A 26,842-nucleotide genomic window follows, 5' to 3' on the forward strand; every position below is an offset into this window, starting at 1 on the left:
ATCTAGTTGGTGCTTTCTCAGTAGACACTGGTAAGACATTGGTGACAAAGAAGGGAGCTCATGCTTACAGACCAGGGGAGAAAGATCATTTCAAAGGCTACGATGGTGCAGGGTTGGAGGACAGGTATAGGTGTGGGAGCACAGAGGAATGAACTTAGCTCTTGAAATTCATCTCTTGTCTCTTAACAGGAACACAGTATCTTATGATTGTTATGACATGGATGCAAAAACATTGCATCACAGTTACAGAAATCAAAACTGGTGGTTATGAGGTAGGGTTGACTAGAAAGGAACACAGTGCAGGTGACCTATTATTTTGTTTTAAATGATGGTTACACGAGGGTACATGATTGTCAGAATCAATTGGTGGAATATTGGAGTATTTCAGATCTATGCATTTATTATATGTAAATTGAAAGTTTGTTGTAAGGCAGTGCTCTATGTACTAATATATGGAAAGATCTTCAAGATGTATTAGGTGAAAAAAACAAGGTGGTCCCACTACATTTTATGACACCTGGAGGGTATAAACATGCCCCAAATTAAAAAAAAAAAAAGCAAGGTAGATACAGGTGTAGATCACACACCACCTTTTAAGGCATAAAGAGGGAAAAGTAAGAATCCATGTTTGTCTGCTGTTTGGTGAACAAGAACTCGGGAAGCCAGGTGGGGAGCTGGTAGCAGTGGCTGACCTGAGAGGTGAGGAGGTAGAGAGCAGTTAGCATCTCGGGGGTGGAAGGCAGGGTCGTGAGGAAGATTTCTCACTGTACTATATACCCTTTTGTGCTTTTTGGTGTTGGACCCATGTAAACATTTTTCTTATTAAAAAAATTAAAAAGAAAATGCATTGAAACAGAGCTGAGAAGGTTTTAAACTGAGAGATAAATGGTTTCATTGTTCTTTATAGCAGAGTATTTACCAATTGAATGTTTTTAAGCAACTTTCAGCGCTGCTTTGGCAGCTGGCCCGGGCATATGTCCCGCCCCCATGCCAGGCCCCTCTCTGCATATCACCCCATCCCAAGTCCGGTCCTGGGAACCTCTCCCCATCATTCTCTTTGGCACCGAAGAGGAAACATTATTTGCCATCTGGATAATGGCTTATATGAGACATGGCCTTGGTTAGTCTTTTTTTTTTTAAACACATTTACAGAGCCAGTATCTTCTACCGTATTCTATTTCTACTTGGAACAAATACAAGCTTTGCAATCCCATGGACCGTAAGCCCACCAGACTCCTTGCCTATGGAATTCTCCAGGCAAGAATACTGGAGTGGGTTGCCATGCCCTCCTCCAAGGGATCTTCCTAACCTAGGGATCAAACCCAGGTCTCCTGCATTGCAGGCAGATTCTTTACTGTCTCAGCCACCAGGGAAGCCCCCAAGTATAAACAAGGTATTCTTTTTAAACAAGATTTCTGGCTTGAATTAGATAGGGTCTTCTTGCCTCTCCTGTGGGTGGGCTGTGCATGGAGGTGGCCTCTTTACTGAGCTCATTCTTTCTAACAGTCAGAATTGGGCCCGGACAGACAGAAATCCTGGCCCTCTTTCCTTACATTTCAATGCCCCCTGTCTTATATGCGGAGCCTGAGCAATATCTTCCCTGGTTGATAGGCCAGTGGGAGCGCCATTCACAGGCCTGGTTTCACCTTGTCTGGTTTGTTTCATTTCTTCTGGTTCTGAGTTCTCCTCCCACTGGTCCTATGGGGGCAAGACCAAGATAACTGCTAACTGCCAGAGTGTCTTAGTAAGAACCTTGCAGTCTTTGTTTCTTTGCGTTTCTTACCTTTCAAATGAAGATGCTGCTAGTTTTTCTTCTGGAAGCCTGAGGAGAATGAAGATATTTTTGGAGCGCTTATGTGTTCTTATAAAGGCCTTATGAGAAAGAACATCTCACATGGCTTCTATCTATCATTGTTTGGATGTTCTGAACCTTCTCCCTGAAACACACAAGATGAAATCTGTGTACTTAGCTGTTTAGATACAAATGTCTTATCAAAAGAACCTAAGTAAAAACAGTTGTTGGCCCCTGCTGGGTTTTAGTTCCATGCATCAGGCTTGGGTTTCCTGCCTATACTGTCATCCCCAAAAAGGCCATGCCTGTGGACTAGCAGTGAAGCGCTGGTTTGAGAATTGTGCTTGAGCTGTATTGAGCCCTGAGGGTAAGCATGCTGTGATTGATTAGTGATGTCTGCCGTGGGAAAGAGATGGTACGTAGTTCTAGGGACAGGCATAGCTTGTTATTTTGTGTTTTGCGATAAACCACTTCACATCGTTGCATTTTTTTTTTTTGCAAATTGAAGGTCTATGACAAACCTGTGTCAATCAGGTCTACCAGTGCCATTTTTCCATTTGTCTCTGTCATGTTTTGGTAATTCTCCCAACATTTCAACCTTTTTCATCGTATTGTAATGGTTGTGGTGACCTGTGATCAGTAATCTTTGATGTTACTATTGCAAAGAGATTATGGCTTACTGAAGGCTCAGATGATGGTTAGCATATTTTAGCAATATTTTTAAATTAAGGTATATACATTGTTGTTTTTAGATCAATGTTATTGCACAGTTGGAAGACTTCGCTGTAGTATAAACATAACTTACAGGCATTGAGAAACCAAAAAATTTGTGTGACTCAACTTAATTGTGATATTGCAATTGCAGTAATTGTGACATTGCTTTTTTGCAGTGGTATGGAAATCCTATGGATCCTGTGGAAGCCAACCCACAGTATCTCTGAGTATGCCTATATTTGCCAAGCTTGCCTTTGTTGGCCCTGCCCTAGTTTTTTTTTTGTATCTTATATAGTGCCTAGTGCTATTTACTAAGTGTGTGTTTGTGTTAGTCGCTCATCATGTCCTACTCTTTGTGACTCCGTAGACTGTAGCCCGCCAGGCTCCTCTGCCCATGGGATTCTCCAGGTAAGAAACTGGAGTGGGTTGCCATTCTGTTCTCCAAAGGGTCTTCCCAACCTAGGGATTGAACCCAGTCTCCTGCCTTGCAGGAAAATTCTTTACTGTCTGAGCCACTTAATGGGCCAGTTTACTAAGTATATATTCAATAAATATTTGCTTCAAGTTACTTTTTTCTTTTTGAGTTTGCTTTTCTAGAAATATGATTATCCAAATAAACAAGTGTATCCATGAGATCAGGGCAACTGACACTGATCCTTACAGTGTTTAAGTAGCACAATACAAGGAATGAAGGTCTGGTTCAGTGCCCTTCTCCCTCCTTAAATGAACCTTGGCTAAACTCCTTTGGTTCATAGTTTGAGCTCTGTGTGGTAGGTGTTGGCCATCTCCTCTAACAGCTCCTCAGCACATAATACATACTTATTACTGTTCATGGCATCCTCAGTGAGTACTTTAAAATATTTCCAAGGCCTGTCAACCACATGTAGCTTACTATTTAAAGCAGTAGTATAAATGGCTAAATGTATTGACCAAATGTCAGGTACCCAAGTAGCATTTCAAGTGTTTGCATGTATTAGCTCATTAAAAAAAAAAAAAAAAAAAAACAATTTTATATTGGAGTATAGCAGATTAACAATGTTGTGATAATTTCAGGTGGACAGCAAATGGACTCAACCATATATGTACATGTATCCATTCTCTCCCAAACTCCCTTCCCATCCAGTCTGCCATGTAACATTGAGCAGAATTCCCTGTGCTATACAGTAGGTCCTTGCTGGTTATTCATTTTAAATATGGCAGCGTGTACACTGCAGATCCCAAATTCCCTAACTATCCTTTCTTCATGTTCTTGGGAAATTTCTTCTCTGGGCCCTGACTTCCCCATGTATAAAATGCAGGGTTGGATGGGATGGCTAAGATCCCTCCAAGCTCTACCTTATTTGATTCTGAGTTACATACCGAAGATATCGTTGAGCCATGCTGGTGCATGCATCTGTGCTCAGTTGCGTCCAACTCTTTGCGACCCCACGGACTGTAGCCCACCAGGCTGCTCTGTTTATGGGATTTCCCAGACAAGGATACTGGAGGGGGTTGCCGTTTCCTTCTCCAGGGGATCTTCCCAGCCCAGGGATCAAACCTACATCTCCTGCACTGGCAGGCGGATTCTTTACGGCTGAGCCACCTAGGAAGCCTCAAGCCACCCTACTACTCACCCTGAAATCTGACCAGTGTTCTCTGCATGTGTTGGAGATTCACAGACCGAAGTGAAGACTTGAACATTCTCCCCCCACACACCAGAATTATAGCTTGTCAAATGTGAGAAACTTAGTTTCCCAAACAATTAGAGGACACCAGTAATTATGTTTAATTCTATATTGAACAGTTTTCCTGTTGTGTCAGCCCATTGTCTTAATTGTGCTTAAGAGCAGCAGGCTGTTATTTTGAGGTTTGTGAAGTTTAAAAATGGCCTTGTGTCTGAGCATGGGGGAAGCAGAAGAGTTAAGAGCTTGGGCTATGGAGTCAGACACTCTTGGTACAAAGCTGAATCTGCCCCTTATTGGAAATCTTTAGCAAATTTCTTAACTTCTTTAAATGTTGGTTTCCTCACATTGGGGAAAATAATGGCATCAAACTCATAAGGGTGTTGTGAAGATCACAGAGCATATATATGAGGTGCGTGGTGTGGCGTTTGGCATGTAAACTTTTCAGATGTTGGCTGTTGTATGGTTTCTTATTGATTGATTCGATGCTGATGACGGGCAATCTCTGGACACATTCCAGCCTCCAGCCCTGATAGATGGCCCCGTCTGCGGTAGATCTGGGCTCCAGCCTGGATGGATTGCTGGTGTTTTGCACTAGTTCTGACCTTTGAGGTGTCTGTTGCCTACCTTGTGTCAATTTTATGTCTGTAATTTCATTTTCTAAGGACAAGTAGAATGGAGCTAAGAAATATGGTCAACTATTGGAGAAGTCACAATTGTAAGTCCCCTGAAGAGAACCATGGGGGAGTAAGAGCTAATCCTGGCTTTGAGTAGGGGTGTTATCTTGGTAGCTGACAATTTTAAGCCGTATGCAGACATGACCTTAGAAAACATTGAATTACATAGTGAGAAGTTATTTCCTTTTCATTCCTCTTTCAATCCGTCTGATTCTATCAAAGAGAAAGCCTCACTGTTGTGCTATCCTTTAATCTCGAATACTTTGGAGTTTCCCTTGTAGTGAAAGGAAAAAGCAGGTCTTAGGTTTGGAGCCCCTGGTGGGCAGTGGTATCTGGCTAGAATTCATTAATATGGCTTTACTTTCATTGTATTTTTTTTTTTTTACTGCCTTTTACTTATAGCACTTAATACTACTGTTTCACTTATAATATTAGTGTGAAAGTTTCATTGAAAGTGTATTTAAGGAAAGATGAATTGATTTAAAGAAAAATGCTAACTTAAAAGTGAATGGGAACTCCCGTGGCTGTCCAGTGGTTAGGACTTCATGTGTTGGTGCAGGTTCGATCCCTGATCAGGGAGCTAAGATCCCATATGCCTCACAGCCAGAAAACCGAAACATAAAACAGAAGCAATATTATAACAAATTCAATAAAGACTTTAAAAATGGTCCACATCAAAAAAACCTTAAAAAAAATGTGAGTGGATAGTACACGGCTGCAGCAAAAATTGTGATGCATGTGTGCTCAACCATTTTCAGCTCTTTGTGACCCCATGAACTGTAGCCCCACCAGGCTCCTCTGTCCATGGAATTTTCCAGGCAAGAATACTAGAGTAGATTACCATTTCCTCCTCCAAAAAATTGTGATGGTGGCACTCAAAGCTCTGAGTTGGGGAGTGATGCTTTAGAGTGGGAAGGGGGACAAACACTTGATCCTAGGGCAGGCCAGAGTTTTGAAAGAAGTGAGAGGAACACCTAGAAAATGCAGAGGTGCTGGAGAAATCCTGCTGGAAGCGGGAGGCGGACACACAGGCAGACATTGCAGAGGGGGCTCTACAGTGATGACAGAAGCAGTGTAGCTGGGTTTGCCTGTGGGACAACGGAGAGGCCTCTGCTGGAACCCGTTTAGCACAGGGACCAGCATATCCTGAGGAATGAGTCAGAGGCAGGAAACAGGCAGTGTTTTCGTCTTTTTTCTAAGGAGCTTGGTATGTTCAGGTAGAAATAAGGAGGATGGGAGTATTTGTTTTAGAATAGCAAAGACATGGGCATGTTCTTAATGAATGGAAGAGGAGCTGGCAGAGACACATGTGGGAGGGGATAGATGGAGCCAGAGCCAGGGATGCAGGAGGATGGGTTTCCCTAGGATGGAGGGAGGAAGAGTAAGACTTCCCCTGGGCGGGAGGGAAGGGGAGAGACAGAGGAGAGAGGCGGGAAGTTGCTTCTCCTATCAGTAAATTCTGCAAGTAAATGCTAGCCAAGTCTTGATGTTGAAATTACTCAGCAGGAGAGGAAGGAAGAGAGCAAATAAGAGTGCCTAGGGGGAGGCAGGTGGCTGTGGAAGTGAAGACTGAGGAGATCTAGGCAAATAGCCCCTCATTGATCTTTTGGAAGCGCGGGGAGGAGGGGGCATTCCCGCAGGGAGTCTTGGTGCTTAGGGCATGATGTTGTTAGAAAACCGAGGGCAAAGCAAGTAGCAGCTGCTTTCCAGATCCATCAAAGGGAGATTAGTCCAAAAGCCGGCCCTTTGGGGCCCTCTGGTGCTGTTTTGTGACGCTTCTTGAATTGAGGAAGACCAGTAGAGAGGCCTGGGGTATACATCCAGCTGTAGCCTCTAAGCCCAACTGGGGCCTCTCGGCGGCAGTGACTTCCTGTCACTTGAGGGCATCCGGAGATCCAGGCCGTGGTCTTCAGGCCGGAAGTCCCTGCCCTGTCTCAGATCTTTCCAACCTACTCAAATGCTACTGCTCACCATTCACACTGAAAGTTTTGGCTGGCCTGGCTTTCCTTTTATTACAGCATTGCCCACGGTCCCAGAAATGGAATCCATGTGGTAAAGTCGTTCTTGTTCACCAGCATGAAGAGTAAAGCTTTCCAGGCAGCTCAGATGGTAACTTTGATAATCACTATCCATTTGCATTTTCCAGAGAAATGCGTCAGAGACAGAGGAGGTGGAGTAAGGCCTGGCTGCTTCCCTCCAGAGAGTTGCCATTCAATTGGGAGAGAAGACATACATTCTCAAAAGAAGAAAATAAACAGAGAAAAAGACTTCTCGGCAGGTGGGGTGTGAAATGGTCCTTGAAGAAAGAGTAGGATTAAGAGGAAGCATTTGCAGTTTGACAAACAATTAAAGGGACACCAGAGCTTGCCAGGGTCCATCGAGACCCCACTGTCTGGACATTCTTTATCTACTTCACCTGTTGGGCTGAGGGTGAAAGTCTTTTCTTCTCCCCTCAGGGGAGATGGAGAGCAGCTGTCTCAATTTATTTGAAAAATATCCTGAAGATGCTATCATGAATCACTCTCTAGGATTTCTCTCCTCCAAACAAAATAAAGCTTGGTCCACCAATCCCCATTTTTATATGTCTAATCCCTTAGTCATTGTAGAACAGGAGATGGGTTAAGAGTATGGTCCTTGCTCCATTCCACACTTACTCACTGGACAGCCTTGTGCAGGTCATTTCCACTGTAAGCCTTGCTTTCTCTAACTGTAAATCAGGCGTTCGAATATTCTCTACTCCCTGGGGTCGTCCTCGGATTCACAGAGATGATTTCTGCCCTCCATGGTGCTGTGGTTCCAACAGCTGACAAGCATCCTGTCTTTCTACCCTTCCCAGCAGTGCTCTTAGGATCAATCCCAACTGTCTGGAGAGGTGCTGCTTGCCCTGCAATGTTCTGAAGGCTGATTAAAATAGAAAAGGACTACTTTGTCTGAGAATTCACATTTTTTAAGCTGACACTTTTTTTTTTTATTAGACAGAACTCCTACAGAATAATAAAATGGAATGAATCTGTGAAGCTATCTACGTAATGAGACCAGTGTGACACCAAGTCCCTGAAAATATCAGCCAGATCTCCAGTATCAGTTTAACTTTAGCATTCATGGAGTTTAAAGGACCTCAGAGAGGAAAACCACTCTCCTTGCCAGCTGTTTTGCCTCCCCAATCAGACCCTGGACTCTTGGTTCTTACTGATTGTGTCTTTGTCACTGTTGACCTGCTAAGATTTGGCAGGTTGCCTGACACAAGAGAGCATCAACAATTATATGTTAAATAAATAAATGAAAGTATTTTTAAATTAGAAAATTTTGGAAAAAAGTGAAGGAAATGGAAGTCAAGGAGTAGAACGCAGAGTAGTTTCAGGAATGAGTGTTACTAACTCACAGTCACCCCAGATGCTCTGAAGTTCATTCTCCCTACAGTGAAGTCTCTGGCTTCCGTACACAGAGGAGCGTGGGCAGTGGGGTCAGGCAGACCTGGGCTTGATTGTGGATCTGCCATGTCTTAAGTTGAGTGATGCTGGGGAATCTGCTGTCCCTGTCGTGTGGTGCTATGTGTGATAGCATTTCTTGCGTGGGATTGTTGTGAGCATGAGAGATGTTGACTTGAGGTACTTGGTACCTCGGGCTTTATTTTCACCTTGATTTCTGGACTGTTTGGATGATGACTTCAGTTAGCATGCTTGAACTTTGAGGCTGAAGGAGGAGAGGCAATCTCTGAAGAGTTTTCTGAGAATAATGATGAATAAGGCCTTCCTGGCCTGGGAAGCCTTGATGTTGGGTTGACTTTAAGTGACCTGAGGTCTGTGACTCTTGTATCGAGATCATTGTATCCGACTCATGGACATTTGCAAGAGTCCATCCAGTGGTTCTCTGTCATCCATGCTTGCAGCATGCATTTCACCCTCGCCCCCAACCCACCTGCTTTCTTTCTCCATCGCCCACTCCACCCAAGCTGTCCTCTTTCTTGTGGACTTCTAAAAGACCTCTTAAGTGGTCTTCATGTTTTCTTTCCTTCTCATTGCCTCCACAAACACCAAGTCCCTACAGAGCATACAAAGTCATATTTTTAAAGGAAAGTGAAAGTGTTAGTTGCTCAGTTGTGTCTGATTCTTTGTGACCCCATGGACTATAACCCTCCAGGCCCCTCTCTCCATGGAATTATCCAGGCAGGAATACTGGAGTGAGTTGCCATTCCCTTCTCCACTGATTCTTCCCGACCCAGGGATTGAACCCGGGTCTCACACATTGCCAGCAGATTCTTCACTGTCTGAGCCATAAAAGCAGAAGTCAAATCAGGCCATTCCTTTGCTTAAGAGTACATTAAAAGGTATGATAATCTTTAGGTGCATCCATGTTACTACAAATGGCATGCTTTTGCTCTTTTTTTGGTGGCTAAGTAGTATTCCATTGTATATATGTACCACATCTTCTTTATCCATTTGTCTCTCAGTAGACATTTGCATTGTTTCACATCTTAGCTGTTGTGAGTAGTGCTGCTCTGAACATAGACGTGCATGTACCTTTTTTTAATTAAACCATAATGGAAAAGAATATAAGCAAAGAATGTATAAAACTGAGTCACTTTGCTGCACAGCAGAAATTAGCACAACGTTGCAAATCAACTATGTATGTGTGCTCAGTCATGTCTGACTTTTTAGGATCCCCCTGGACTGTAGCCCCCAGGCTCCTCGGCCGATGGAATTTTCCAGGCAAGAATACTGGAGCAGGTTGCCATTTCCTACTCCAGGGGATCTTCCCAATCCAGGGATTGATCCCATATCTCTTGCCTCTCCTGCATTGGCAGGTGGATTCTTTACCACTGTACCACCTGAGAAGTCCTTAACTATATAGCAATTAAAAAAAGAGTACATTACAAGGATGCATGACTGGACTTTCTAGCACCGACCTTCTAGTGGCTCTTTCCCATCATCTCATACCACCCTGCTCTTTGCTCTCCAAATACATCAGCCCACTTTTCAATAAGCCCAGTGCTTGCTGACTCAAGGCCACACTGTCTTGGTTGCCTCTACCTGGAGTACCCTGCTGTTGTCCTTCCTCTGGCTGGCAAGCCTTCAAGCCCCCATTCTATGTCACATGCTCCATGCTGTTGTCCTGACCCTCTGTATTTCCGTCCCATCAGAACACCAGCAGAATTGATCTCTGTTATGATTTCATTGCTTATAGACTGTTTCCTCCCACTCTGTTGGAATAAAAGCTTCCCTGGTGGCTCAGACGGTAAAGAATCTTCTGGTAGTGCAGGAGACCCGGGTTCAATCCCTGGGTCAGGAAGATCCCCTGGAGAAGGGAATGACTATCCACTCCAGTATTCTTGCCTGGAGAATTCCAGAGGAATTCCAGAGGAGCCTGGCAGGCAATAATACATGGGGTCCCAAAGAGCTGGACTTGACTGAGTAACACTTTCAAAGGCAGGGAACCCGTATCTCATCACCACTGAATTCCCAGTGTCTAGAACAGTGCCTGGCACGTGAGGGAGTCTATTAATATTTGTTGAATAAAGTGGTGAGAAGAGAAACTGTAACTTGGTAGCACTATACAAAATATTTCCAGCTGTGTGATGCTATTGAGGGGAATCTGAGAGGGGAGTCTCAGTGCTTGTGGGTATAAGAGAAAATAAAGTTTCTGTCCTCATAACGGACAGGAACCATCTCTGATGCAGAAACACTGTTGAACTGTGATGGTGTGTAGGTGAATTAGGTGGATCTTTGTGGTCCTGAGTCTGGAATGGGGGAAAATCATGAGCTCTGAAATCTGACCCCCTTCATTCTGCACCTTACTAGCTGTGTGATTGTTCCCAATTATCTCTGGACTCTGATTTTCCCATCTATAACATGGGACAGTAATACCAACCTCCCTCCATTGCTGTGGAGATTAGAGATGGTCTATGTCTGGCACATGCAGCTGCTCAATAAATGGAAGCTTTTATTTTCGGGGGAAAATTTCAAAATTCTAGTAATTCAAGACATGACATCTGAAATCCAATTTAAACAGCTATTAAATACTTTTTAATAATTATCATAAATACTGCAGGGAATCCAAAGATGGGTAAGATAGAAAAATTGTACTTTAATAACTAAAAAATATATGAAAGTGTAATATTAGTCATTATGCTGCTAACAAATATGTGTACAATACTTTGCAATTCATAAAGTGGTTTTGTCTGCTTTTTATTAATTGCTTCTCACTGACACTGTGTGAAGCAAATATAATACAGGCTTTGTGACCCTGTGTAAGGCAGGGACCTCTCTGAATCTGACCTTGTCACTTATAAAATTCAAAGAGTGATAGTTATTTTAGAGAGTAATTTTGCAAAATCTATGTGATGACCCAGGCAAAACATAGGGTCTGGCAGGTGAGAGTCACTCAAATAAATTTTCTTGCCCTAATCTCTGACCTGGATCCTGTTTTCTTATAACATGGTGCTTCCAGGTGACTGATATAAAGGAGCTTGTGATCAGAGATCAAAGTCCTCCTGGAAGCATATCAAAGTGTCATAGAAATTCAAAGAAGGAATGAAAGAGAGAGAGGAAGAGAGATGAAATAAGAGAGAGCAAGCATCTGTTCGAGAGGCTCAAGAAAAGGCTTTATGCTGGGAGAGATAACATTGGTATGAGGTTGAGAGAACAGGTTGTGCTTTGACAGATAACAAGGTGAAGGGTGTCAAGTTCCTGGTTAGAGGGAACAGTTACAGCAGTGAGGTGTATGCAGGCAAGTTGCTGTGAGCGCATTGCTGGTATTGAGTAGGGAAGGACCCACCATGAGGTGGTTCTGCATTGTTGAAGGCATTAAACTAAGGGGCTCACGTACAGTAGGCATCCTAGCAAGTGACTGTCAGTTTTTGGGAGCAGGGCCAAAGGCTCATGCATTTGGCAAAGAACACAGGAGGCAAGACAAGTGGACCACCACGAAGGCTCTTGCCCAAGGATAGGCAAAAAGGACTGATCGTTGAGGTGCAAAGCAAGAGAGAACAAAGAAATGTGGCACCTAACAGTGACAGTGGTGAGGGAGAGCTGCGATCAAGAAAGCTCTGTCTTCAGTTTAGACGACCGGGGACTGTGATTGGAAAGGGGAGGTAGGGGAGGAAGAAGACAAGGAAGAAAACAATGAGTTCCCTTGTCAACATACACTGTTTAGGGTATTTGGGGCCATGCAGTTGGAAGTCTTAATCAAATGGTGACATGGATTGTGGACTTGGGGTTAAGAATGGTCTTATATCAGTGTTGCGCACAACTTATGGCTGAAATGATGAGAGTGTTTGAGCTCTTTCCTGGGAGAGAGGATAGAAGAAGAAGATGCAAAAAAGAAGAGGTCCAATGAAAGAGCTGGGACATTATTTATTTGGAGGTAACAGCACAGAGAACTAGAGACAGGAAGACAGGAAGGGGTACAGACTGACAGCGTGCAGTGTCCAGGGAGACAGGCCCGAGTCTCACCACAGCAGGACTGGTGCACGGTTCTCACTGCGGTGTAAGCTTGGAGGACACTGCTGACAGAAGACTTAGATGTGATGACTGGGAGGCTGTGGACCCCTTTAAGAAAGCAGTTGAATGAGGACAAAAATTAGATGGTGGGATGTGAGGGGAAAGAATGAGGAAGTACTAGGAGCAAAATACCAACCTTTCTTCTAAATAGGTTGACTGAGAAAGAGGACCAAGATGGGGCAGTGGTTTGAGGGTGAACAAAAAAAAATGTTAATAGAAGACTAAAACACTGGCTGCTTCTTTGTCTTGAAGCATGTTAATGAAGAAGAGCTACAGAAAGGGAACATGGGATGAGAATGGATGAACACAGGGTCCATTCTCAAAGGAGAAGGCACCCACAAGCAGCCCTTCAGGTAACTGGGTGACTATTAAACGATTATAGCCCTAAATACAATAGTTGAGCAAAAGCAGCTTGAAATAATAGGTTTAAACTGTTTTCTTGCTGACCCACCCTAGGGTTGGTCATGAAGAAGATGCACCTGCCTTCCGTGCCTTCTTCCTGTAGTCCTGTCTTTCCCTGTTTGGCGAGGAAACTCCTCTCCTCTCCAACCATCTACTCAGAATGAGCAATTGATTTATCTTGGCTCTGTAAAGTAATGACTCTGATAAGCTAATTGCTGCTCCTGGCAGAAGACTAGAAAGCTATTTCTGATTACAGCCTTTTGGAACCATACTGGTTTCTCTTGTTGTCTAATCCATTAATGGATCACATGGTAGAGTTTCAAGTCAGGAGGAAGGGCATGGACAGGGTGAATAAAGTGTTGGGAGACTTTGCTGTTTAAATCTCGCCTTGTTTGTGGCCAGCTAGCCCTTCCAGTGCCTTCTCTAAGTCACTTCAGTCGTGTCCGAATCTGTGCGACCCCATCCCTGGGATTCTCCAGGCAAGAACACTGGAGTGGGTTGCCATTTCCTTCTCCAATGCATTAAAGTGAAAAGTGAAAGTGAAATTGCTCAGTCATGTCCGACTCTTCGCGACGCCATGGACTGCAGCCTGCCAGGCTCCTTCCATGCGATTTTCCAGGCAAGAGTACTAGAGTGGGGTGCCATTGTCTTCTCCGTCCAGTGCCTTAAGTACTGACAAATATGGTGTCCTATCCTCCAAGTAAAATTTTAAAATCTTTTGAAAGATGCAAGGCTTCTGTGTCCTTTGCACTTAAAACAACTTTTAGATTTACTGATTACAAAATCATGGCTGAATTCAGCAACACTAAATCTTTAAAACAACAAGTACATTTTTGGGGCATGTCCCAAGAACCCCATTGGCTAACTGGGTAAGTGCCTCTATGGGTCAGACTCCCCTTCTCCTGGCTGAGGATATAGTATCACTGGACTGAGAGGCATGAGCCTCATGCAGCCTGGGTTGTAGCCCATGCATTCTAGACTTTGCTGGCTGTGGAAGAGCTATTAAAGTCTGCACAGAGCAGCTCGCCTTTATAGTGATAGTGCTCTCTAATCACATGGGGCTGGCACCCTAGGCTCAAACTGTGACATGGTTACCCTGAACTTAACAACTATTGCTGGTTTGGGTTAATGTAATTATTCTATTTTATGCCACATTTTTTTCTCCTGTAATGTATGGGAGTCATTTTTTCAGTACTATGTAAAAGAAGCCATTGCTTTTACATATTGGGTTATACTGTGTCGTGTTCTAAACCCAAATGCGTGGAATTCTTAGAAAATCTATAGTTGAAGGTTAAATATGTTCTTGGAGGATCAATGACAGGAGGCAATATGGTGTTATGGGTGGAAGGCTTGGCTGGGAACCAGACATTCTGGATCCTAGTCTCAGCTCAAACTGTTGCTTTGCACATGATCTTGGGAAGTTATTCTCCAGAAAGGGAAGCTAATATTCCTGTCCAGTCTCCAAAATCACGAGGAACAATTAGAGATAAGGGACTTGAACATACCATAAAAGCAAAACTGCCATCTAGTACCTGGGAGAATCATAATTATATAAGCTATTTCTGAAGAGTGAAAAATGAGTAGAATGCTAGTTAATTTATAGGAAATATTTGCAGTGCATGTTTGTCAGAAGCCTCTGTATGCACTGTACCTAACCAAGGGAAGGTTTGGGGAAAAGTTTTATGTTTCATGTTTTAGGTAAAGGGAAGAGAACATACGTGTGCTATTGTGTGGCTTCCAGGCCGTTGGAGGTGTCACCTGGAGTCCAGGCCCCCCTGGGGGAGGTCTGCAGAGGGAGCATACGTGTATTATTGTGTGGCTTCCATGCCGTTGGAGGTGTCACCTGGAGTCCTGGACCCCCTGGGGGAGGTCTGCAAAGGGAACATACGTGTGTTACCGTGTGGCTTCCATGCCGTTGGGGGTGTCACCTGGAGTCCTGGCCTCCCTGGGGGAGGTCTACAGAGAAGCAGTTGGACTGGATTGCTCAGTGCTTTGCCCAGTAGGCTGCTCCCAGGACGACGTGCCCCAGTAAGAAGGCTTGCAGTCATTTTTGCTCTCTTCCATTTGGCAAAATAATACCTTCAGTGAAACAGTTTTTCACCTCTTCTCCAGTGAGAAAGGTTTGATTTTTCTTTTTTTTTTTCCTTCAGAATTGACTTGTCAGAAAACATCTCCTGAAATAACCATAGCAACAGTTTTATTCGTTTCTCCAAGTATATAGAACATTGAACTCAACTCCCGGTTTAAAGATTTATGTTCTCTCACGCTGTTTGTATCAAGACAGAAGCCACCCTTACGGGGAAAAATTCCAGAACCTCTGTGATCTTCATTATTATTACAATGTGTTAGAGCTGGAATGAGCCAGTCTTTACTTTACAGAGAGGAGGAGACCCGGGAAATAGAGGTAAATTCTTTAAGGTGACAGAGTATGTGGGTGTGAGGTCTGGGAGTAAACAAGTTCCTCTGACTCTCTCCTAAACTCTCCATGTTGGTAGATGAGGGCACAGAACAGTTAATGAGTGGAGACTGAGGGGAGTTCATTGTATTTCGATATGAAATAAAAATCACATACAAATAAGCATCTTACTTTTGAAACACAGACTTCATTAATTTCTCTAACAAAAGTAACACTTCTGTCTTCATTTTTCCCTTTAGCCAGACAATAATTCTGAATTTCTTCATTATCACTTGGGCAGTTTGCCTTCCCAGAGTGTGGTTTTTTTTTCATAGCTGTCTGCGATCTTGACAGGGCTTGTGTGTCCACCCAGCAGGACTTTGGGTTGAAAGGAAGGAACTGAGGCTGGTTTCCTGCAGGAGGAAGGCTTACAAGATTCACACTTGTGTGTTGCCTTTGTTCATGCTCAAGACTTGCAGAGGTTGGCATTGCCTTGGCAACTCTGGTGGAAGCTGATTGCTGCTCGGTGGATGTCAGTTTTATGGCAGCCTCTCCTGGGAACAGCCCTGGCTTTGGCCAGAACTGGCACCCGCCACCTTCCTTGGGGCACAGAGCCAGTGTGGGGCAAGAGATGAGAATGTCTGGGCCCAGCTCTGGTTTAGCGTTTTATACTCGGTCACGGAGTCATCCCAGCGCAGATGGGGCAGGCGGTGGAGTGGTGGGGAGAAGACGGAGCTGGAGGGTTCAGCTGATAGGAGCAGTCCAACTGATTGGCTTCAGGGTCTCCCTGTGAGGCTATATTTACAGGTTAGTGGGTCCAACTAATATAACAGTGGTTATATAGGATTTATCGGTGATGGGAGAGAGCTGGTCACTGCTGGGTATGGGATGCTTCTGTGCGGTGGGGTTTCTTTCTGCTTTGGGAATTTGCTGGTTCCAGAGACTTAGGAAGCTGCACCAGACACAGTTCCTCCCCTTCCCTGAACAGGCTCTGTGGCTGAACGTGGAAATTCTATTTATTTTTAAAGAGTGTAGAGGGTGGCCTTAGAACAGAGTAATGTTTTTGAGGGATACCTCCACCCTGGAAATTAAGCGGTCCCAGAGTTCTGTGGGTGCAGAGCTCACGAGTGGCAGACCTGGGGGGTTGGGTGCCCAGGGTGTCATTTGGCACTTGGCTGTGGTGAGGGCACCAGCACACCAAGTCTTGGAGTTGCTACATTGTGAGCGGTTGTCAGATATGGCCATCCCTTCCCTTAAAGAGCCATTGCTCAGTAATTTTGCAGTACAAATTGACTCAGTTTTTATTACAGGATCGCACTGACCACGTCTTGAGCATCTGCTCTAACAGCGGGCATAGCCCTGGATCCTTTCCTGAATGAGCATATCTAATCCTCACAGGAGGCCTGAATTGTGGCTGTTACTGGCTTTGTTTTACAGATGAGGAAACTGAACTTCAGAGAAATGGAAGCTATACTGAAGAATATTTGGGTTCATGTCCACCTTTTGGCAGTCTGCTTTCTTTGGGGAACATTCAGCATAGGCTTCTGGAGTGAGAAGTAGAAAACCCCTGTTCTAAATCCTTTTATAAATCCCCTCCTCCTGGTCCACTGTTCTCTTTCTTAAAGCATGTGGATGTGTACAACTTATAGGTTTCATAAAATGATTCTTTCATTCTGGGTCATTGTATAAATGCTAAGATACCAGCAAAACAATATGTTATAATGCCTGGGAACACCTCTATATCCATAATATATATTGAAATCAATTTTACGGTGTGTCAATTTAAAAACTTCTCCTCATGTTACTGAGAAACACCACTGCATGCCCACTAGAGTGGCTATAGTAAAGAAAACAGATAATTACAAGTGTTGGCATGGCTGTGGAGAAATTGGAACCCTGATATGCTGCTGGTACGAATGTAAAATGGTAAACAATTTGGAAAATAATTTGTCAGTTCTTCAAAAAGTTAAGCATAGAGTTATTGTATCACTCAGAAATTCTACTCCTAGTTATATACGCAGGAGAAATAAAAATAAATGTACACGTAAAAACCTCCCATGAATGTTTATAGTAGGACTCATAATAACCGAAAACTAGAAACAACCCAATGTCCATCAATAGGTGAATGGATTCATAAAATGTGGTAAATGCATTCAATGGAATTTTATTCAAGTCTTGAAAGTGAATGAAGTGATTCATGAGACAACATGGATGAACCTTGAAAACATTGTATTTGAAGGAAACTTGTCAGAAAAAGCTACATATTATATAATTTCAGAACAGGCACACCTATAAGGACAGAAGTAGATTAATGGTTGCTTAGTTGTTGCTTAGTTGTTGTTCAGTCCCTCAGTGGTGTCCAACTCTTTGCAGCACGCCAGGCCTCCCTGTCCATCACCATCTCTTGGAGCTTACTCAAACTCATGTCCATTGAGTCGGTGGTGCCATCCAACCATCTCATCCTCTGTCGTCCCCTTCTCCTCCCGCCTGCAATCTTTCCCAGCATCAGGGTCTTTTCAAATGAGTTGGTTAGTATTGGATCTTCAGCTTCAGCATCAGTCCTTCCAATGAATATTCAGGACTGATTTCCTTTAGGATTGACTGGTTTGATCTCCTTGCAGTCCAAGGGACTCGCAAGAGTCTTCTCCAACACCACAGTTCAAAAGCAATTTGAGTTGCATGTGGGCTTTTAATTCTCTGATCAGGAATTCAACCTGCGTCCCTGGCATTGCAAGGTGGATTCTTAACCACTGGGCCACCAGGGAAGTCCCAGTGATTATTCTCAGTAATCACTTCCTCTACTCAGTGTCTGAAGATAATTCCACAGAGTGAATTTTAATCTTTCTGGGGAATTTTTTATTCTTCCTTTTTCTTTCTTTCTTAAAGATAGAAGAAAAATCATGCAAGTCATTGCCACCACCCCTCCACTTTGGTCACTAGTCTCTGTTGGTCTCAGAAAGACCAATAATCTTGTTATTAGATAATATGCTAATAAAAATGTTAATAGTCTTGTTAGATTACCTCTTTTTAAAAAAAATTAATTTTCTGAAGTAAAGTTGAATTACAGTGTTTTGTTAATTACTGCTATGCAGCAGAGTGACTCAGTTATATATTTATATATACACAACATTTTTTTCATATTCTTTTCCATTATGACTTATCACAGGATATTGAATATAGTTCCCTGTGCTATATGGTAGGACCTTGTTGTTTAGCCATTCTGTATATACCAGTTTGCATCTGCTAACCCCAAACTCCCACACTCCTGCCTGTTGGCAACCACCAGGCTGTTCTCTATGTCCTTGATTTTGTTTGTTTCATAGAGAGGTTCATTTTGTGTCATATTTTAGATTCTACATATATCATATGGTGTTTGTCTTTCTGACTTACTACACAATCTCTAATTGTATCCACGTCATTGCAAATGGCATTGTTTCATTCTTTTTAATGACTGGGTAGTATTCCATTGTATGTATGTACTACGCATGCGTGCATGCTAAGTCGCTTTAGTCATGTCTGACTCTTTGTGACACTATGGACTCTAGCTCTCCAGGCTTCTCTGTCCATGGGATTCTCCAGGCAAGAATATTGGAGTGGATTGGCATATCCTTCTCCAGGGGATCTTCCTGACCCAGGGATTGAACTCATGTTTCTTACATCTCCTACACTGGTAGGCGGGTTCTTCACCACTAGTGCCACCTGGGAAGCCCAATATATGTACCATATCTTCTCTATCCATTCTTTGTCCATGGACATTTAGGTTGTTTCAATGTTGATGAATAGTGCTGCTATGAACATAGGAGTGCATGTATCATTTTTAAAAAATATTTATTTATTTATTTTGGCTGTGCTGGGGTCTCAGTTTCAGCACGCATGATCTTCAGTCTTCATTGCAGCATTCGAGATCTTTAGTTGTAGCATGTGGGATCAGACATGCTCCTCTGCATTGGAAGCTCAGAGTCTTAGCCACTGGACCACCAGGAAGTCCCTCATGTATCTTTTTGAATTATGGTTTTGTCTGGATATATGCCCAGAAGTGAAATCGCTGGATTTATTTTTAGTTTTCTGAGGAACCTCCAAACTGTTCTCCATAGTGGCTGTACCAGTTTACTTTCCCACCAGTAGTATAGGAGGGTTCCCTTCCCTCCACACCTTCTCTGGTATTGATTGTTTATACCCCTTTTGACGATGGCCATTCTGAACAGTGTGAGGTGGCACCTCATTGTAATTTTGGTTTGCGTTTCTCTAATAAGTAGCAACGTTGAGCATCCTTTTATGTGCCTATTTGCCATCTGTAGTTCTTCTTTGGAGGAATGTCTCTTTAGGTCTTTTGCCTATTTTTTAATTGGGTTGTTTGTTTGTTGTTGTTGTTGTCAAGGATTACCTCTTGATTATCTCTTCTTCGGGATAATTAATTTCAGTTTCCTTCACCTTCCTTCTGGTGAGGATTTTCTAAATCTTTAAGGGGGTCTTTGCTTTCCCCTGTACCCAGTAGTAATATTCCTTCCAGGTTGGGGTATTAATAGACAGGCCATATGGTTCATAGACAATTTGCTCCCAACAACTTGATAGGAATTCTGGTGGTTTGATTTTTTTTTTTTAATTTCAACTATAAAAATGTAAGAACCATCTGCTGTTATTTTTTTGTATGTGATCTTGGTTAAGTTATTTAGCTACATTGCTCCCATGCAGTTAGCGCTGCTCTGCTAAAGGCTTTCATGGCAAAGCTGAGTTACTTCATTTTCAGTTGTAATGTATGTGGAGTATGTGTCCCACCCAGATTCCTTTCATAAATTGCAGCGGCTTTGCATATTCTGCATTTAGGTTTTGGCATTTATATGGCTTCTGTGTTAGCTGGTTAGATGCTTTAATAGTAGTGGTCCATTTGATTGGTTGAAAATGGGTCACATACTAATTGCTATGGAGCAAACCAAATAGAGTAATGCGATAGAAAGTGATATCAGGGTCGGGTGCAGTTGCTTTTGTTAGGGCCATGGAAGCCTTCAAAGGAGAATTTGGAGGTGGCATCTGGAAGGTGGTAAAGACAGTCAAATGAAGACCTGTGGTGAGCCCAGTGAAGATCTGCAGTGAGAGAATTCCAGGAAAAAGGAAGAGTTAAGAGCAAAGGCTCTGAGCTGAGGAATAAACAAGGTGCAGAAGGAAGTCCAGTGGGCTACACTGTAGTTAGATGGAGGAGGATGCAGGGAGCTCAGGGTGGAGAGGGTCTAGTCTAATAGGAACCACTGGGGAATTTTAAGGGAGATGGGCTCATTCGGTTTATCGATTTCAAAAGCTCACTCTGACTGCTAAGTGAACATTGGATTGTTTGGAGCAAGAATGGAGGCAGGGAGACCAGTCAGGAGACTAAAGCTGTGGTCTTGATGAGAAACGATAATGGCATGGACTGGGGTTGTGTGGTGCAGGTAGTGAGAAGTGATAGAATTTGGGTTGTATTTTGGATATGGAATCTATGGAACATAATAAATGATTTTGACCTGAGTACTAGGTGATTAGTGGTGCAATTGTTATTCAGATATAGAGGGCTTGATGGTTCTTGATGGAAGGAAAGTTGTGACCAACCTAGACAGCATATTAAAAATAAGAGACATTACTTTGCCAACAAAGGTCCGTCTAGTCAAGGCTATGGTTTTCCAGTGGTCATGTATGGATGTGAGAGTTGGACTATAAAGAAAGCTGAGCGCCAAAGAATTGATGCTTTTGAACTGTGGTGTTGGAGAAGACTCTTGAGAGTCCCTTGGACTGCAAAGAGATCCAACCAGTCCATCCTAAAGGAGATCAGTCCTGGGTGTTCATTGGAAGGACTGATGCTGAAGCTGAAACTCCAATGCTTTGGCCACCTCATGCGAAGAGCTGACTCATTGGAGAAGACCCTGATGCTGGGAAAGATTGAGGGCAGGAGGAGAAGGGGATGACAGAGGATGAGATGGTTGGATGGCATCACCGACTGGACATGGGTTTGGGTGGATTCCGGGAGTTGGTGATGGACAGGGAGGCCTGGTGTGCTGCAGTTCATGGGGTTGCAAAGAGTCAGACATGACTGAGCGACTGAACTGAACTGAACTGATCGTTCTTTTTTTGGCCAGTTAAGCTTGACATGGCTAATGGACATCAAGTGGAAATATCCAGCAGGTGACTGAGTGTATGAATCTGGAGCTTGGGCCAGATTTGAAGGCTGACATGTTCATTTGAATTATAGAGAGAAGGCTGAGGTCTGGGGCCAGAGACCCTGTCGTTTAGAAGTCTGGAAGAGATGTCAGCAAAGGACATGGACAGAGTAGCCAGAGACGCCTCAGAGGACCGTGCGCTAAATAGATGCCTGGAAAACAAAGTGTCTCTGGAAGGAGTAAATGGCAACCTAGTCATTCAGGTTCTAATGTTAGCACTCAGCACCCATATTAAAATGTAAATCCAAAAATTTGTTCTGCAGATGCAAACAGTACAGCTGAAGCAGCCTGGGCCCACTGCCTGCCCACTGAAACCCTCAGCTATAGTGGGAGACTCTGAAACGGGGAGACTCCCTCAGAAACAGGGAGACTCTGGTTTCCTAGGGGTCTTTGCTGCAGTCTCAACCAGGATTGGTGAGGTTTTCGTTCCTTTGCTAAAACAACAGTGATGAGTTAGTTGTTATTGTTGCTTAAATGTATACAGCTGTATACAGCTGGTACCCTATCCATAAATCAGTATGAAAATAATCAGTAACTAAAGTCTAATCCAGATTCTAGTTCCTCGACTTTAAGGTTCACCTAAAATAAAAGGCTATGACCAACTCAGTGTGTGAAAAGACACACAGAAATGTTTACAATTTTAACTAATTTATGCTCTGATCCTGACAAAATAAGTTTCATAGCAAATCATTTTCTAAATTTTATCTTTTCTCAAAGGCAGTTTCTGTTTGGGAATTAACTTTTGCTTATGGAAAATGGTTGTATTATATGTTTGTCACTTGATAAATGTGATATTATTGAAATGAGGAGTTAGAGATTTCTTGCTTTCTACCTCTCTTAAAGTGAAAGCATAACGTACCCAACCAACATTTTAAAGGGCAAAACTGGGGAGTCCTATTTTTTATCGTGTACTGTAATAGGTCCTTTTCTCTGCTGTGTCAGTGCATTTTCTGTAAAACCTAAAACAGAATCATGCTGTAAATAAGACAGTTTATTTTGGTGACTTTCATTAAGTTTGGAGGAATAATGGATTTGTTTTAAATTAAGCAGCGCTGCATTTTCTTTCCAGAAGGTTTAGTGGATGACACATACTTAGGCAAACTCTGTAAATGTTTATGCAAACCTTTTTACCCTACTGACATTTAGTTGAATTTTACAAATAGGTAAATCTAGTAAGAATGTGGTGGGCTGATCATTGGCAATAGATTGTGGTGAGGAATATTCTCTTGATTATTAAGCCAAATACTTGGTTCACTGATTGAATGAGTGAAATAATCCCTTTGCATAATTGCATAATTGTAACAGAACAACTGGCTCTGCTCTTTGTGAAATGCAACGTTTGATGGTACCTCAAAATTCTCCATTTTTTCCCCCTAAGACTAGGCTGGAAGTAGCTTGTTTCGCTGGTTGGCACAGTCTCGTTTTTTAAAGGCTGAAGCTCAAACACGGCCGTAACACATAGGGCCTCACTGGTGTGCGGCTTTCCCAGTCATAAAGGAGTGAGAGAAACATTACGCCAGTCTAACACTTGTGTGCTTCCATTTGTGTGAAGGTTATAGGATGTAACAAGCCTTGTCCTTGGATCCCCCATGAGCAGTTATCTTTTTGAGGTGTCAGACTGGCTTTGGGTGGTTCCCGGCATCCAGAGCCGCCTGTGGAGGTGCGGGGTGAGGGTGCAGGCGGCTCTGGGCCCTTCGCTGCACCTGTCCTGGCTGCTGCATGTCCTTGGGGAAAGTGAAGGCGAAGGGCCGCCTGGGTGGAGCGGGCTGTGGGAAGGGAGGTGTTGTGATGGGGGTCCTCTGGGGAGAAGGCCCTGTCTGTCCTCCTCCCGCCTGCCCAGGGCACAGTGCCTGGCACAGGAACTTCGGTAGTTGCCTGTTGAATGCTGAGAGGCGGAGAATCGGGGCTCAGGGCTTACGGAGCAGCACAGCATAGTCTCTTCCCTTCCCTCTGAACCTTCTCAGTCGCACACAGCCCAGCATCGTGGGGCCAAATCCCAGAGCCCACACCTAGGGAAAGTACTTGACTTACTTTATAGTGTATGTGTTAGTAGCACTCGGTCATGTCCGACTCTTTGTGACTTCCAGGCTCCTCTGTCCATGGGATTCTCCAGGCAAGAATACTGGAGTGGGCTGCCATTTCCTTCTCCGAGGGGATCGTCCCAACCCAGGGATTACACCTGGGTCTCCTGTGTTGGCAGGTGGATTCTTTACCATCTGAGCCACTAGGGAAGCCCTTACTTTATAGATGCCCCCCTCTTCTCCAAAGCGTCTACCCAGCTAAGGTACCACCTGTGCATGTGAAGAAAACACTGGAATAATCTGGGACAGAGAACAATAACATCTGGCTAGGAAGAGCAGCTTCTTAAATCTGATCATGGCGTCTTTCTAGTGAATAAAGTCCAAGTGCATTACAACCCTGTCTAGGTATCCAGCATGCACTGGCCCCCCATTTCTTTTCCATCTCCTCTGTCTACCCTCTAGGTCAGGGGACCCCAACCTCTTGGATCTAATGCCTGATGATCTGAAGTGAAGCTGATGTAATAATAATAGAGTGCATGACAAATGTAATACAGTTGAATCATTCCCAAATCATCCCCGCCTCCTTGGTCCATGGAAAAACTGTCTTACACACAACTGGTCCCTGGTCCAAAAAAGTTGGAGACCGCTGTGCTAGCTCCTTGAGCACCCCAGGCCCCTTGCTGTCTGCCCCACCCTTTGCCTCAATTGTTCTTCATGTGCCTCAACCTTCCTGATCCTTTAAAGATCCACTGAACTGGTACTGCTTCACAGAGGTCTTCTTTGGCCCTTATGTCCCTTCTGTCCCATTAATTTATACCCAGGCATTCTGCATTTTCCTGTGTGTTTATTTTCTTGCTTATTAGCTATCTGCCACGCTTGACTGATGCTGTCCAGGAAGGACTGTTTTCTGATTTGGTTAGCATCTAGTCTATGCCTGGCTCAGAAGAAGCTCTCTGTAACTAAATATTTATTTAAATAAATGAATGAATGTGTCAACCTATCTTTCATCAGAAAAAGTGCTTCAAGTAAAAAAAAAAAAACAAACACAACATTTCTCCGACCTCAACGTACAGCATACATACGCACAATGAAGGTGTCGTTTATGCTATAAAATTTCCCTCATCTTGGTAAGGAATTGCCTTGACAAGTAGCATTGGTGATTTAGTGCCTATGATCTAACTAATATTAGTGCTTTTTATTCATGAATGTCTAATGTGTTTTTTCCACGTCTCTCTTTCTTTCGTCTTTCTTTTTTAGCAAGGAAAGCCGTATGTCTTCGACAGAGTGTTGCCTCCCAGCACGACTCAAGAGCAGGTTTACAACGCGTGTGCAAAGCAAATTGTCAAAGGTAAGTGCTGTTTCTTTATTTTCTCCCGGGCCTTTCAGAATAATTGAAAATGTTAAGTGGTATTTGCAGCCTAGAAATCAATGTACCTTGACCGTAAGCAGAGGCCTGCTAATTGGAAACACTGAATTATAGCAAGCTCTGGCCCTGATTTGCTGTGATGTCAGGTTTTAACTCCTCGATACCTCCTTTCCAAGGAGATTTCTTTATTTCTTTTGCCACCTTTTGGGCAGAGTCATTCTGTCACTTAGAAGCTTAAAAGCAGGGTAAGATATAGTCACACTGTTTTTGTAATGGCTTTAAAATACTGCTGAAGCTATAGTACCTCCTCAGGAGAAAAACATCTATTCTGATGCTCAAGTTGTATATTTTTTGGTTGATTTATTTTGTGCATCTGCCTCTTCAGAAAGAAGATTAATTTTTTACTTTTACTTTTATTGGAGTATAATTGATTTGCAATATTGTGTTAGTTTCAGGTTAAAGTGAATCTGTTATAAGTATGCATATATCCATTCTTTTTAAGCTTCTTTTCCCATCTAGGCCATTACAGAGTTTGGAGTAGAGTTCCCTGTGCTATACAATAGGTCTTTATTAGTGTTTTTCTATATAGTAGTGTGTATGTGTCAGTAGAAATGATTTCTGAAAGTATATAGTCTTCAGAAAGAAGCTTTAAAGGTGGGAAATTCTTGGGCATCAAGGAATTTTCTGCAGCATTCTAAGATGACACATTACCTTGCTGGTTAGTGGCTTGTTCTTACTACTCAGCATTCCTTAATAATACTTTCATCTAACCCACTTTCTATCGTCCCACCCAGATCCTGACATTTGTTTTTCCACGTAGGTAGCCTAAAGCCTGAATTTGTGTCTTAGATCAATTTTTTCTGGGACTGGCCTTGGCCCTGAAGGATTTGTGTCAAAATAACAGCAGGGAGCCAAGCAATTTACACGTTTCTCTGCCTTGCCCTTTCAAATCAGGGGCAGGACAGAGCTTGCCCTTGGGGAGCTCGCCATCTGGACAGAGCTGACAGAGCTGAAGGGGCATCTCCCGCTCCTTTGCTTTTCATCATTGAATCGTTGCTTTCAGATTTGAATGCTGCAGTAATTGTGCTTTCAAATGTCTTGATGCTGCCACTTTCATAGGTAGTGCTAGATTTAAAGAGTGAAAAGTGAAAAAACAAAACCCCAAACTCCTTGTCCTATTAGATCCACTTGTTTTTAGAAGCTGAGCTGACTAACCTAACTATTTGAAAGGCATGAAAATCAGCCCTGGTTACATCTGTTAGATTCATTCTGACCTTGGACACCTGTGTGGGAGACGCCTGTCAGTATGTACCATTTCTTGCTGAGGTGTATGGTTATTTATGTTCTTGTTGCAGACATCAATTCAATTAGAAGGTCTTCACAGTAAGATTATTACAGAAAATTGAAGAGAAAAAAAATATGCCAGAATGTGAGATTTTTTTGAATTAATAGTTTGGGCTTGTATCTGTGGTAATTTTGTCTTCTAATTCTACTCTTTTGCTTCTCTGTCTAAACGTATTTGCTCTTTCTGGAGTATGTAGTTCTTATTTGCTCCTAGTCAGCCCTTCTTCCCCTCTATTATCAGTCTCTTTTATATTTTTATTAACGTAATCACATACAAGCCAGAATTCCTTCTTTTTCTCTCCTCCTTCATTATCAGAACCAAATAGTATTTACTGCTTGCTGTGCTAAGCATGAGGGCTATTTAAATATACACCCACCCTCTCTAAGTTGACATTGTAATTAGAGATGGATGCACTCCATTTTTTAAAAATCCTGTGATTAACAAATAATACTAATAACCCTTGAGTTTTTATTTACTAGATAAGTTTGGGTCCCTTTCAGTGTTTGGGTTTTTTTTTTATAATATGAAATGTCAGAAATGGACAGTCCCTAGTTGGGGGGGTTCTTGTGGACTTCCTAACTGTGGATAACTTGAGTCCCCAATAGACAGTGAGTCACAAAGAAAACCATCTAAAATAAAATCAGGCTCTGACATGATATAGTAAACAGACATTTCTTGGGCACCATAAATATAGCATCAACACACTCATTTTGTAGCAATAAAGAGTGTCTTATTCTCCCTTAAAAGGAAATTATTAGGGGCATGATGGAGACCAAATTTTTTTT

At 43.0% G+C, this 26,842-nt stretch overlaps 1 protein-coding gene across 1 annotated transcript in view; it reads left to right on the top strand.

Annotated features, from left to right (window-relative positions):
* Positions 1 to 26,842, top strand: part of KIF5C (kinesin family member 5C) — a 153,993-nt gene that overhangs the window by 25,934 nt on the left and 101,217 nt on the right. The window contains exon 2 of the mRNA XM_043488177.1: positions 24,604 to 24,694. Coding sequence (XP_043344112.1) covers positions 24,604 to 24,694 — 91 coding nt within the window. The remainder of the gene's footprint in view (positions 1 to 24,603; positions 24,695 to 26,842) is intronic.

Source organism: Cervus canadensis, chromosome 15 (genome assembly GCF_019320065.1).
Source record: "Cervus canadensis isolate Bull #8, Minnesota chromosome 15, ASM1932006v1, whole genome shotgun sequence".
NCBI lineage: Eukaryota > Metazoa > Chordata > Mammalia > Artiodactyla > Cervidae > Cervus > Cervus canadensis.